Source organism: Podarcis bocagei (assembly GCF_964188305.1).
Source record: "Podarcis bocagei genome assembly, chromosome: 2".
Classification (NCBI taxonomy): Eukaryota; Metazoa; Chordata; class Lepidosauria; order Squamata; family Lacertidae; genus Podarcis; species Podarcis bocagei.
In genome coordinates this window covers 35145804-35158439 of record NC_138126.1, presented here as the reverse complement: position 1 = coordinate 35158439, position 12636 = coordinate 35145804, and the positions used below count along the sequence as shown (strand labels likewise).

At 47.0% G+C, this 12636-nt stretch overlaps 1 protein-coding gene across 1 annotated transcript; it reads right to left on the bottom strand.

Moving 5' to 3' along the window:
• Positions 1-5286: 5286 nt before the first annotated feature.
• On the bottom strand, positions 5287-8060 carry GPR27 (G protein-coupled receptor 27). The gene has a single exon (XM_081184698.1). The coding sequence runs from the start codon at positions 7332-7334 to the stop codon at positions 6183-6185; it is 1152 nt and encodes a 383-aa protein (XP_081040824.1). The 5' UTR covers positions 7335-8060; the 3' UTR covers positions 5287-6182.
• Positions 8061-12636: the final 4576 nt, after the last annotated feature.

Sequence of the window (12636 nt, the reverse complement as noted above, 5' to 3'; positions counted from 1 at the left end):
AAAACCAAAGCAGACAAAAAAGTAGGCACTATTTCCCGCCCCAAAACCCAAGCGAACTCTGCAACTGAAACACCCCCCTAAGAGCCCCAAACCCTCATATGGGAGAGGTGGATTAGGTAGGGCCCTTGGCAAGGAGCCAAGGGGGTAAGTGAGGACACTGCAGAGCCCATGGGCACCATGTTGAGAACCCCAGAGTTATCAAATGTGAACTGGGTTAGTGTTTACGTATTTTAAATTTCCATCTTTTGCAACTTTGATGGCTGAATAATGTACTGCATTTGCCTTGGTAACTTTCCTTGTTTATTTCCTATCACATACATGAGCTTTAAAATGGGGCTTCGACAGAATGAAGCTGCACATAGGAAGCGGCCCCATTAATTCCTTTTAAATCTTGCACCTGCTGTGACAAATGCTCAACTGACATACCTTTCTAGCTTACCAATGTTTTCAGCGGAGTGTGTCCTTACAGAAGCAGCAGGTATATAACAATCAGGTTTGGCTATTCAATCATCCTCTCAGCTTGGCTAGAAAGACAGAATTCTTCATTGTAGGATACGTCCCCAGTGTGCCTCATCAAGGGACGTCTGACTAATTAGCCGTCTCAGCATAATAAGACATAGTGATGTGCATCTTGTTCCAAATAGGACCACATTCAAATGCCTGTAGCTTGCTTTTATGCACACACACATATGCACATTTTTAAATATCTGCATGCTGCACAGGCGAGTGCTTTGGGGGGAAACCCCAGAAGTAACAGCTAAGAATACCTTCACTTAAACCATCTTTTAAACAAGACATCTCTAGTATAAAGTAAGCGGCCTTGACAAATAGGAACATGTTTCCCAGGAGGAGTTGTTAGTATCACAAAAATTGGCAGGACAATGAAAAGGACATGAGAAGATTTTATATTCTATATTCTGATTCTTATGAACTACAGGAGCCAGCAGTTAGTGGTGTCTGTTTTTGAGAAGTTATTTTGCTTGTAATAAATAATAATAATAATAATAATAATAATAATAATAATAATAATAATAATAATAATACCCTACCTATCTGGCTGGGTTGACAAGAAGCAAAGGTTCAACTTCAACCTATGAAAGCACACACAGGGACTATATTTTGTATGGATGTATGCAGGTGATCTATTTAGGAGGTGTGACAGGACGTTCTTTATGGAGCAATTTACATTTCATGGATGTATTGGCAGAAACATTGTTTTAATGGAAGCAAGTACTTCATTATTCTGCATTCCTTTTTTTCTATTTTAACAATGCCCACCTACTCACAGTCTGAGAGGAAGTAAGGGAAACAAAGCTGATTTACCTGGAGGCCCCTTGGCCAACCTGCCCTAATTAAAAGTGCTGTCAGATAGCAGGTGATGGAAAACCTGAGCCAAAGACCCTCAAGAGCTGCTGCCTCTGGATTTGTTGGCCATAGGTTGCAATCTGTAACAGAGGTGCAGATTAAGGGGGCACCAGAAAGTGGAGGCAACATCATCTGCCAAGAAGACCATGTTCACAAGGAAGAAGTGCTGGCACATCTTCCCTCATGCCTGTTTAAAAATGATCCCGCCCCCGCCCCCCCAAAAAACCCAACAACAACTAATTGCTTACAAGGGGGCTATAAGAACGGCAACCACCACACCCAGCTTGGAAACTATTGTAGCAGACTGCAAAACCTAATACCAGCGAACTGTTCCTTTGATTTACTTGTGCCAGTGGTACTGCTCAGCAACTTCCTTCCCATCATCCTTCTTCTAGAGCTTGGGTGACAGGCAGGAACAAACTCAACATTTTGAGGGAGCGAAGTAATACTCTACTAAATCACTCCACTTTCTCTGACTGTCACAAAGAATCATGCCTCCAAGCCTCAAATCTTTCTTTCTTTTTCTAGCTAGGAAGGATCGTGATTTCCACCCTTTCTCTCACAAATGATAAGCTTTTGCTGAAGTGACAAACCCTCTTCTCTGTGGCTGTGGTTAATATTGTCCAAGGAAGAGGTACCCTTTCCCAAAAATTAGAAGTTCAGCATCAAATGTAGTGCACACAGTTGCAAGGGGGGGAGGAAACAAAATTGCAAATCCCACAACCAAATCCCAAATATTGAAGGTCATAACTAAACAAAAGACAGTTTTATTTGTATCGGCTAAGGGCAGCTATACCTCTCCCCAGATGAACCATCCTGGACCCTGCAATCGTCGTCTGAGGCCCTTCTTCATGTGCCCCTTCCACGAGAAGTCTGGAGGCAACACAGGAAAAGGCCTTTTCTGCAGCAGCTACCCATTTGTGGAATCCTCTCCCCAGGGGCACTCACCTGGCACCTTCCTTACATATCTTTAAAAAGGTAAAGGGACCCCTGACCATTAGGTCCAGTAGTGGCTGAATCTGGGGTTGCGGCGCTCATCTCGTTTATTGGCCAAGGGAGCCGGCATACAGCTTCCGGGTCATGTGGCCAGCATGACTAAGCAGCTTCTGGCAAACCAGAGCAGCACACGGAAATGCCGTTTACCTTCCCGCTGGAGCGGCACCTATTTATCTACTTGCACTTTTGTGCTTTCGAACTGCTGGGTTGGCAGGAGCTGGGACCAAGCAAAGGGGGGGGTTAACCCCGTCGCGGGGATTTGAGCCACTGATCTTCTGATCGGCAAGCCCTAGGCTCTGTGGTTTAACCCACAGCGCCACCCGCGTCCCTATTTCTCTATAATCAAGCGTTTGGCTGATTAAACAATCAATTTATGGACTTTTAAATATGTTTTGGGGGATATTATTGGTTTTTATCATGTATTTTGTGTTCTCATTTTGATTTTTATGTGGTGAACTACCCTGTACAGTGGTACCTCACGATGTCAACAGGATCCATTCCGGAGCCCTGTTCGCATCCAGAAGCAAACGTAACTAGTGATGGCACATCTGCGCACACACGTGTCGCTTTTCACCGCTTCTAGACATGCACGTGACATTGTTTTGAGCGTCTGCATGCGCAAGCAGTGAAACCCGGAAGTAACACGCTCCGTTACTTCCGGGTTGCCGCAGAGCGCAACTCGAATGCGCTCAACATGAAGCATATTCAACCCGAGGTATGATAATTTTTCAGATGAAAGGCAGTGTAGGAATTTAATAAATAATAATATCCCGCCTTTTAACCATTTCATGAGGCAGTAGATTTCCCACACGGTTGTAAAACAGTTCAATAACACACATGTATAATAGTACTGTAGATACGAACATAGAGACAACCCAATACATCAAAACGGATTGCTAGAACAATAAATCTCGGTTTCACTCTTTCTCTCTCTCTCCTGTCAGCTCCTTCTGGATGTCTATGTCCTCTTTATTTTCTGGATGTATACACTAGTGGCCAAAATTGTGGAAACCTTTTGGGGAAAGTGTATTTCCGAGGTTTGATGGCTCATAACATCACATTTTTTTGGAGTAATACCATAAAATTATATATCAATGGAAAGATAATTTAGTGAAGAATGTATTGCAATGAAGTTTGTTCAATTATCTGTATTCTATCAAGAGTTATAGCCAAATAACCAGAAAAAGGAAACACAACTTGCTTAGGTTGATATGCAGCTTTCCACAATTTTGGCCACTAGTGTATTTTCCTTCCCCTCTCTCCCCACAGGATCAGATGACTAGGGCCCCGCAAGCTGCCTAGAAATCCACACCTCCCAAAGTTCCTCTTTCCCGCAACTGTCAAAATCTGACCAAAGCATCTTTCCCTCTCTGATGGGTTGCCCTGAAGAGAGTGAACTTTCCACACCTTCATGTCAAGTTCTCTCTCTACAATTAATATGATGGCTGCTGAGATAGCATTCAGTTCTTCTTTGCTCGCCTTCTTATTGAACTACATTAAAATGTTAACTTCTGCTATACCACCAAAGCTCATTCATTTTTTTTAAAACAATTCTGATGGCGCACATTGTTCCTGTATTTCCAAAAAGTAAGCTCAGCAAACGTACTTACAGTAGTTAACAGTTAGCTTAGTGATATTTTTAGAAACTGTTTACCACATAATCTGCAGTTTTTTTTTTAAAAAAAAAACCAGAACATTAATAATTTAAAAATGATATCTGGTATTACCGTGCAAGGCAGATAAGCAATTATGTGCAGGAACTGCTTTGTCTACTAAAATTAGTGATACACAAATTATCTAGAGACTCTTTTGACATTAACAGATGAGGAGCCATTTAGAAATAGACATTTGTTTTAACAGATGTGGGGGAGGGGAAGAGTTGTTCTATTTAGGCCTATAAATTAGCATGAACTTGGAATTATTATTACTATTATTATTATTATTTAGAAATGTGCAATCCTTTTTAGGATGCATAGAACTGGGATGCAATATGAGTTTACGCGTAAGTAAGTCCTACCGTGTTCCCAAGGATGTGCATGTCCTCTGGATTGAAACTAGGTAAAAGGTAAAGGACCCCTGACAATTAAGTCCAGTCACAAACGACTCTGGGGTTGCAGCCCTCATCTCGCTTTATTGGCCAAGGGAGCCGTTTTTCCGGGTCACGTGGCCAGCATGACTAAGCCGCTTCCGGCGAAACCAGAGCAGCGCACGGAAATGTCGTTTACCTTCCCACCGGAGCAGTACCTATTTATCTACTTGCACTTTGACGTGCTTTCGAAATGCTAGGTTGGCAGGAGCTGGGACCGAACAACGGGAGCTCACCCCGTCACGGGGATTCGAACCGCCAACCTTCCGATCGGCAAGCCCAAGGCTCAGTGGTTTAGACCACAACACTACCCGCGAAACCAGGGTCTAAGAACAAATTACAGTGCAAAGTCGAGGGTAGGGGATCTGCTTCTGCCGCCTTATTAAAAAAACCTGCCTATTTCCCAGGTTTTTGTTCCCACTGGAAACAATGGACAGAGAAATTTACACACACAGAAAAATGCTCAAATCCCCCCCCACACACACACACACACTTGGGGATGCTAAGGATCCGGAAGGGCTTTGGAGCCAAACTGGTGTGCAGAATGGCCCTGAAATCTTCCCTCACTTGACATACTAGTGCCACAACACCAACCTCAGTTAAGTCAGAGCTTCAGTTGAGCTGGTACATCTGAGAGGGAGGCACCACACCAGATCTACCTCTTCCATGTTGTCTCCCAAATCTGAGGAATTGATCCAACCTGCCCTATAGTCCTGGGACAACCCTGCCAGGAAGCACAGGAATGCACCCATATATAATTATTATTTTCTTCCTGTAGCATAGGTTGTAGGCAAGCCATGCCAGAACAAGAGTAGAAAGCAAAGCATAAACATTTGATGTACGAGAATTGAACAGTGTTTTTATTAAAACAGTCAAGATGTACAAGTATTGTCCAGTATTTGTAGATAACATTTTAAAAAGCCAATAAAGTATGAAAGTCAGTGTGATTTTAAAAACCTGATAGTGACAGTTTTTTTAAAAGTTGATATGTAATCAATTTGCTTTTTAAAATTATCATTTCCTCTCCCCCCGCCCCACCAAAGGGGTTCTGAAATACTATCAAAGGAACAGTGCAACAAGAAAATGTTAGTCTACGTCAAAGCAAGTGAACCTAATTCTCTTCAGGTCAATAGGAAACGACCTAATAACTTGAGTAAGGTGAAGATGTAGGTTAGGGTAGCATCTCACGTTTCTCTATTTCAGGCAAAGTTAGAAATTCACTGCTTTAAGTACTGAAATAAAAATTAATCCAAAAGCTCCCCAGCAAGAAACGACTTCTAAACACAGTACAGTTTCTCCTTCTTGGTCACCCTTTAAAAACAAACACTGTAATACAATATTTTGAGGTCATCAAAAATAACACTTTAGTATAAAATTTCATCTTGGCCTTTTATCAAATCTTACATGAATAAAATCGCTTAGACTTTATCAAAACCAGTAGGGTCTTAAAAAAAACAACACAAAATTATGGCCTTTTTATCCATGTCAGAATCATTTGTAGAAATGTTAGAAGCAGCCAAGAAAGTTGGAGCCCTGTGTTACTTCCCCGATTTCTTCCCCTCCCCTCCCCCCCCCAAATCCCCCTAACACATAAATAAATAAATATCTTAAAACCTAAGGGTGTGGGGAAAAGTCAAGGTGTCTCCTTAGATAACAATTTCTCAAGTGCATATACCCCCCCAAAAAAAAAGCGCATAGAGAGTACTATTTTCAATTTTCAATTGGAAAGATAAAACTACATCCCAAAATTCTTCAGATCACACAGAATGGTGCCTTGAGTATTTTGTATACTTTGGCAGCAGAGGAAATGAGCTCTGAAACAGACTCTGAGCTCCTTGTTGAAAATGAAGCACAGGATGGGGTTGACCCCTGCCTGGGCAAAGGTCATCCAGACAGAAGTGGTCAAGTAGACTTGGGGGATGGCGCTAGCCTTGATGAAGACCCGCAGGTAACAGGCCACAATGTAGGGGGACCAGAGAAGCAGGAAGAGAAGGGTGATCATGTAGAACATCTTGCAGATCCTCTTCTCCGTTTTGAACTCCTCCAAGACCAGCAGCCTCTTGATCTGGCTATGGGTGGTGTTCTGCCGGATGCCCACCAAAGTGGGAGGAGTGGGACCCCGGCCAAAGCCAGCGGTCCAGTTTGCAGCCGCCTGGCCGGTGGCCCCGGGCCCGTGGAAAGTCCAGTTCTGGCTAATGGCCGGCACCAACTGAGCGGGCTTCATCTTGCGGTGGCTGTGGATGAAGAAGAGGAGCTTGACGTACACCAGGTGGGTGGCGGCGACGACGGTGGCGAGCATGAGCATGAAGCCCAGCGTGTCGTTGGCCTTGACGTAGCGGTGCTCGAAGATGCACTGCTCTTCCTCGCGGATGAACTTGTAGGTGCCCACGTCGAAGACGGGCGGGAAGGCCATGGCCATGGAGAGGGTCCACACCATGCACACCACCGCCAGGCAGGTCCAGCCCGTCATGCGCTTGGCGTAGAAGCGGTGGTGCGCGATGGCCATGTAGCGCGTCACGCCCACGCAGAAGAGCAGGAAGGCGGCGTGGAAGCAGAAGAGCACGGCCAGGAAGGCCAGCACCTTGCAGCTGAGCGCGCCGTGCGGCCAGGCGCCCGCGCCGCTGTGCACCGACAGCATGACGAAGGGGAAGCAGGCCAGCGAGCGCAGCCCGTCGGCCAGGCACAGGTCCAGCAGCAGGTAGTAGGGCGCGCGGTGCAGGGGCCGCTCCTTGAGGATGAGCCACGCGAAGAGCCCGTTGCCCGCCAGGCTGAGGCACAGGATCAAGCCCAGCGTGGTCAGCTTGAGGCCCGAGGCGCTGAGTAGGCCGCCGGGGCCGGGCAAGTGCGGGCTGCTGCTGCTGCTTGCAAACTCGCTGGCGTTCGCCATGGAGCGAGGCCGAGGATCGCCCACCTCCCCGCCGACCCTGAGGCACAAACGCTGCGGAAGGAGGGAGCAGACGGGGCTTCTCCTCAACAGCAGCTAGCGGCGTCGCCGCCTCGCCCCGCCGGGCTCTCCCGCCTCCGAGACCAGCTGCCTTCTTCGCCTACCGCCGCCCGATCTGCTCCTCTCCGCGAGGGCGGCATCGTCCGCCTCCTCCCCGCTCGCTCCCCCGCGCCTCGCCCCCCAGCAGCGGCCACCTCGAGCTGTGCGGGCGCCGCCGGGCGCAGCCCATTCCCGCGCGCCGCTGCGCTCAGCTCCGCCGAGCCGACGCCGCCTCCGTCTCCGCCAGCATCGCGATCGGCTCCTGGCTCGTTAGGGGGCGGCCATCGCCGTCGCCATCCAACTTTAAAAGGCTCCCGGGAGGGCTGCAGCGGGCGACCCCGGCAGAAAGCAGCAGCAGGAGGAGGAAAGGCTGGCACCGACGAGGGTCCCCTTTCCCCGGCCTGGGGCGCGCTGCCGCTGCCGCCGCCCTGCCAGCATCGCGCCTTTTGTTGCCCGCCGCCCTCCGCCTATTGTCTGCTTCCTCGTCTCTCGCTCGCTCGCTCTCTACCGACTCCTACCGCACGGCTTTCGCAGCGGAGGCCGGGCTTCCCTCGGCCACTTTCTCCTCCGCGCCATCACCACCGCCGCCGTCTTCCCAGCCAGCGGCAGCGCCGAGGGGAAGGGCGAGCGCGCCGCGGCTCGCGATCGAGGGCAGGTATTGGCTGGGGCCGCGCTTCCGGCGGGGAGGCTGCTGCTGCTGCTGCCGCCGCTGCTGCTGCCGGAGATCAGGTTCAGGGGTGGGGTGGGGTAGTAGGGGGCGCAGGCTGAGCCTGCGCAAAGAGGAAGGCAGAGAGATGGAGGGGCGGGGAAGGAGAGGTGGAGGGGAGCGCAGAGGCAAGCCGCAGGCGACGGCAGCTGCCGCTCCTCTGCTTCTCCCTCTAAGGACCAGCGAAAGCGCTCAGAGGCATCGTCGCCTGCTTGCCGGCGGGGCGAGAGGGGGGGTTCTCAGCAGCAGATGGGGAAACAATGGCCATTCAGCAGTCCTGTTGTTGCTGCTGCTGCCCACACTCATCCGCCGTCCGTGAGCATCCTGACAGATCCGGAGCGAATTGGCCCAGATGACTGGGAACACCGCTAGACGAGCCACAAGACCTGCGGTAGAGAAGCACGCAAAATTAAAATTAAAAGACACCTGAGTTCTAGACTGACTGTATGACCATTGAACACCAGGGCTGGGCCCCACGATGATAGGAAGTTCTCGCCACATCAGAATTCATAAAATCATAGAATTGTAAGAGTTGGAAGGGACCCTTGGGATCCTCTAGTCCAACCCCCTGCAGTGCAGAAATATGCAACTATCCCACACGGGCATTGAACCTGAAGTCTTGGCATTACCTAGAACCCTTGGGAGGGGTTGGCTGTGTACCCACTGTGCGTTTCCTGCCCACAAGAATCCTGGAGACTGCAATTCCAAGCACTCTTAAACTACAGTTCCCATGATTCTTTTCTTGAGGGGGGGAGGCACTTTAAATGTGTCGTAAAAGGATGGTGTGTATGCAGTGGCTTTGGTGTAAATGAATACTTCATGGGCCCCATTCCCCACATCTTCTTAGCAGAAATATCTCTTACCCAGGAACCTTCATCTCAGCATCCCTCCCTATTGCCAGCAATCAAAATCTACGAAAGAGAATGGCCTAAGCATGCACACTCTACCTGGTTGGCAAATTTAGCACCTGGGTAGGTGTTCCATCCATCATAATGTCAAAAACAGCCCTGTGAAGGCAGGCTCCAACATCAGAAGTCGGAAACTCCCCTGGAGGTGGGTAGAGAAGGCAAACACCCAGGGAAGCAAGAACAGCTGGCTGCCTATCTCTGTTTGTCACTCCTTGTTTATCTTGTCTCTCTCTTTTCAAGGTTTAATCATCCCTGTTTCTCTCCCTCTCAACCCCTAGGCATAATTAGCCCCTCTAGAAGAGATGATAAGCTGAGATAAACGGGTTGTTTGGGATCCCCTCCAGCCTTCTCTGCCTCTTTAGAGAAGGGCAGAGGCTTCAGAAATCTCAGCAGCCAGAGCCCGATATCCATGTACGCAGCAGCTTTTGACATGATGAGCCTGACATTCAGCCAGGATCTCAAATTCCTGATGGTCACCGTAAATCCCTGCTTTAGCGTGTGAAAATGGAATTGCCGGAGCCCCATATTCTCATGCCTTGGCTTGCTCCTCTTGGCCCCTGTTTAAAAGACAGGATTCATCACCCATGTTCTCAGGGACAGAGGTAAAAATGTTTCCTTTTGCAGCTAAAAGAGGGGGAAATGACCCCTCACCTAATGCTCACTAATCCCCAGATTAATGCCTTGGCATTTTGACCAGTCCTCAGTCAGCGCAATTGAAGGCAGTGGCACACAGCTGGCGGCAGATTATAGGCCTCTCAGCATAATATGGAATGGGGCTATATGCAAACAGTTGCAGGTTATTTCTGTAGGACTGCACATTTATTTCACTAAGAAGAGCTGGCTGGTTTTGATCATTGATAGGCATTTACCAGTATGACCATATTGCACATATATTCAGTGAGCTACAGTGTTGGTTTTCAAGTACAATGGAAAGCGCTGGTTTTTACCTCCATGAGAGAGCACATGATGCTCTGGGACACGAAAGGTCCAAGGCTCAGAAAGATTCCTCAGATAGCTGCTGCCAGTCAGTGTACACAATACGGATGCATTTTGAGCAGTAGTCGCTCGCTTCCTATGTTCCAGAATGGTCTGGGATTAAGGTAGCCAAAGAGCCACCTGCTGCTGGGCTGAGTGGTGATAAGACTGATTTTGGAGACCCTCCGATGACCAGTTCAGCTGCTTGACAGATTCAAACCATTATACAGTGGCTGATGTTTTAATGCAGCCTTTCTCAACCTGTGGGTCCCCAGATGTCATTGAACTACAACTCCCATCACCCCTAGCTAGCAAGGCCAGAGCTCAGGGGTGATGGGAGTTGTAGTCCAACAACATCTGGGGACCCACAGGTTGAGAACCACTGTTTTAATGGGATCTTGTTAAGACTCCTTGGTTGCCATCAGTGATGTACTTTGGTCATCTGAGACTGTCTGCTTACAGGGGGCAGGGTCTTTAGATCAGCCTTGCCCAACCTGGTTCCCTCAAGATATTGGGGACTGCAGCTCCCATGCTGGCCAGGGCTGATGGGAGTTGTAGTCCAAAGCAGCTGGAAGTCACCAGGTTAGTGAAGGCTGCTTTAAATGGCAATGTACATTACTTCAGTCATTTTAAAATGTAAGCCAGGTCTGCTGCTAATTCTGCTGGCTCTCTTTGGACCTCTGCCCAATAATTCAGCCCTGACAGCACTAGATACCGTTAGGCACAAAAATGGCAAAGAAATAACAAACAAGTTTTGTGGGACTTCCTTCCAGCTGAGGTCAGACAGCTCCCTGCTGAATTTCCAGTACCTACTGAAGATTTTTATTCCATCAGACATTTTAATTGAAATTTGATTTTATATTTCTAACTGATTTATTTTTATACTGTATCTTTGTAAGCCGCTTAGAGACTTTTGTAGTGAAGGGTTATGAGATATATAATATTGTGTGTGTGTGTGTGTGTGTGTGTGTGTTTTCTCCAAATCAGAGTCTATTATTTCTCCAAGCCAGCTTCTGAAAAGGGTATTTGGAAGAGGACTTCTTTTTTTAAAAATACTTTTTATTAGCTTTTTCAAGTAAACACAAAAGAGAAATAAAAGACAAATACAAAAACAGACAAAATAATAAAAAATACAATAAAACCATATTTACAATCATTTTTGGTATCATCAACTTATTTACACTGCGTTAAGTCATGCCTCGACTTCCTTCCCAGTTGCCGATTTCTTGGTATGCCTCTTCTCTTAAGATTCTTTCCCCTATGTATATGGAAGAGGACTTCTTGAATAGTAAATGAACAGTTCATGTTTACTCAGTCCTGAACATGAGATAAAACAATTTTAAATAGATAAAAAGTTTTCAGATATTGTTATGAAAATAAAAAGGTACTTAAAGCTGTGCACAATTCAGTAGATCATTCTGCTTGTTCCTCAGTTCCAACACTGTTTTTTGTATGCCAGAAGGCCAAAGTCTCCTTCACTTTACACCACTGCAAATGTGATATGACGCCATGAAACGGTTATATTTTACATAACTGACTCAGACTGCAGCCTGAAGACTCATCCAGGGCAATTTAGGTTAATTTGTCATGTATCCTAAATAGGTTTCATTGACCCATGGCTTTGTTCCCTTTGCAGCTTTTGACATTGCCCTGGTAGCAAAATAAGAGATAATTGAATTTGGGGGTTTTGCTTACCACTAGCACGTACAAGCTGGTTTGACTTGCTAGGTTTCTCATCTGCATGCAGTACATTGCCAATGGGTTGGTTAGTGTTTGTGCAGCTTTTGAGACATTTCACACATTTTTATAGAGAGTACATGGACACCATCTCTCTAGGCTGAAGAATCATTCACCCAAAGGCTCCCTGTGAAGTCAGCAGCAATATATTTGAGAAGGTAGCTAACAGCAGTGATATAAACAGTGTAGGAGAAACTATTGTGGTCCCATTGGATGGTGTGTTGTTAAGGCTGTAACTGGGAGGCCTGAGTTCAAACTGCATGCAGTCAAGAAAGCCCCTGTTTGCCGGCAGTAAAGCACCATCGCTTAGCCTTAAGTTCCCTATCTGGAAAACAGAGACAATAGCCTCCCAGATAAGGAATTTTGATGGCAAAGCAATGCTGCAGATCCTTTGACAAGGTCTGTGCAAGCCGTGTTGTTCCTATTGCCTGTTAAGAAATCCAAATGTGTCACAAAGTGAGACCATGCTATTTGCCAAGAAGACTCAGATATTGGGCCCAGAATGAAATATATGTATCAAAATGCAAAATAGCCTGGCACTCACACTGACTGAGCTACAGTTCCACAGAGGAGCCTTTAGGTGCTGGGTTGTGTTACTGAGATGTGATGGATGGAGCTAGGAAGGCTGAGAGAATTAGGTATGCTATTGGCTAGGGTGCTATTTATTTATTTAGAATACTTGCACCTCACTTTATAGTCCCAAGAGGGTCACAAATCAACTTCACACACACAGTGTGTGTGTGTGTGTGTGTGTGTGTGTGTGTGTGTGTGTGTGTGTGTGTGTGTGGTATCAGAAACAAACATGTGACAGGATTATCCAAGTGGCATTTGCTGTCTATATTGTTGGCCTTCCTTTATGTTGACTTGCCTCCACCTTCTA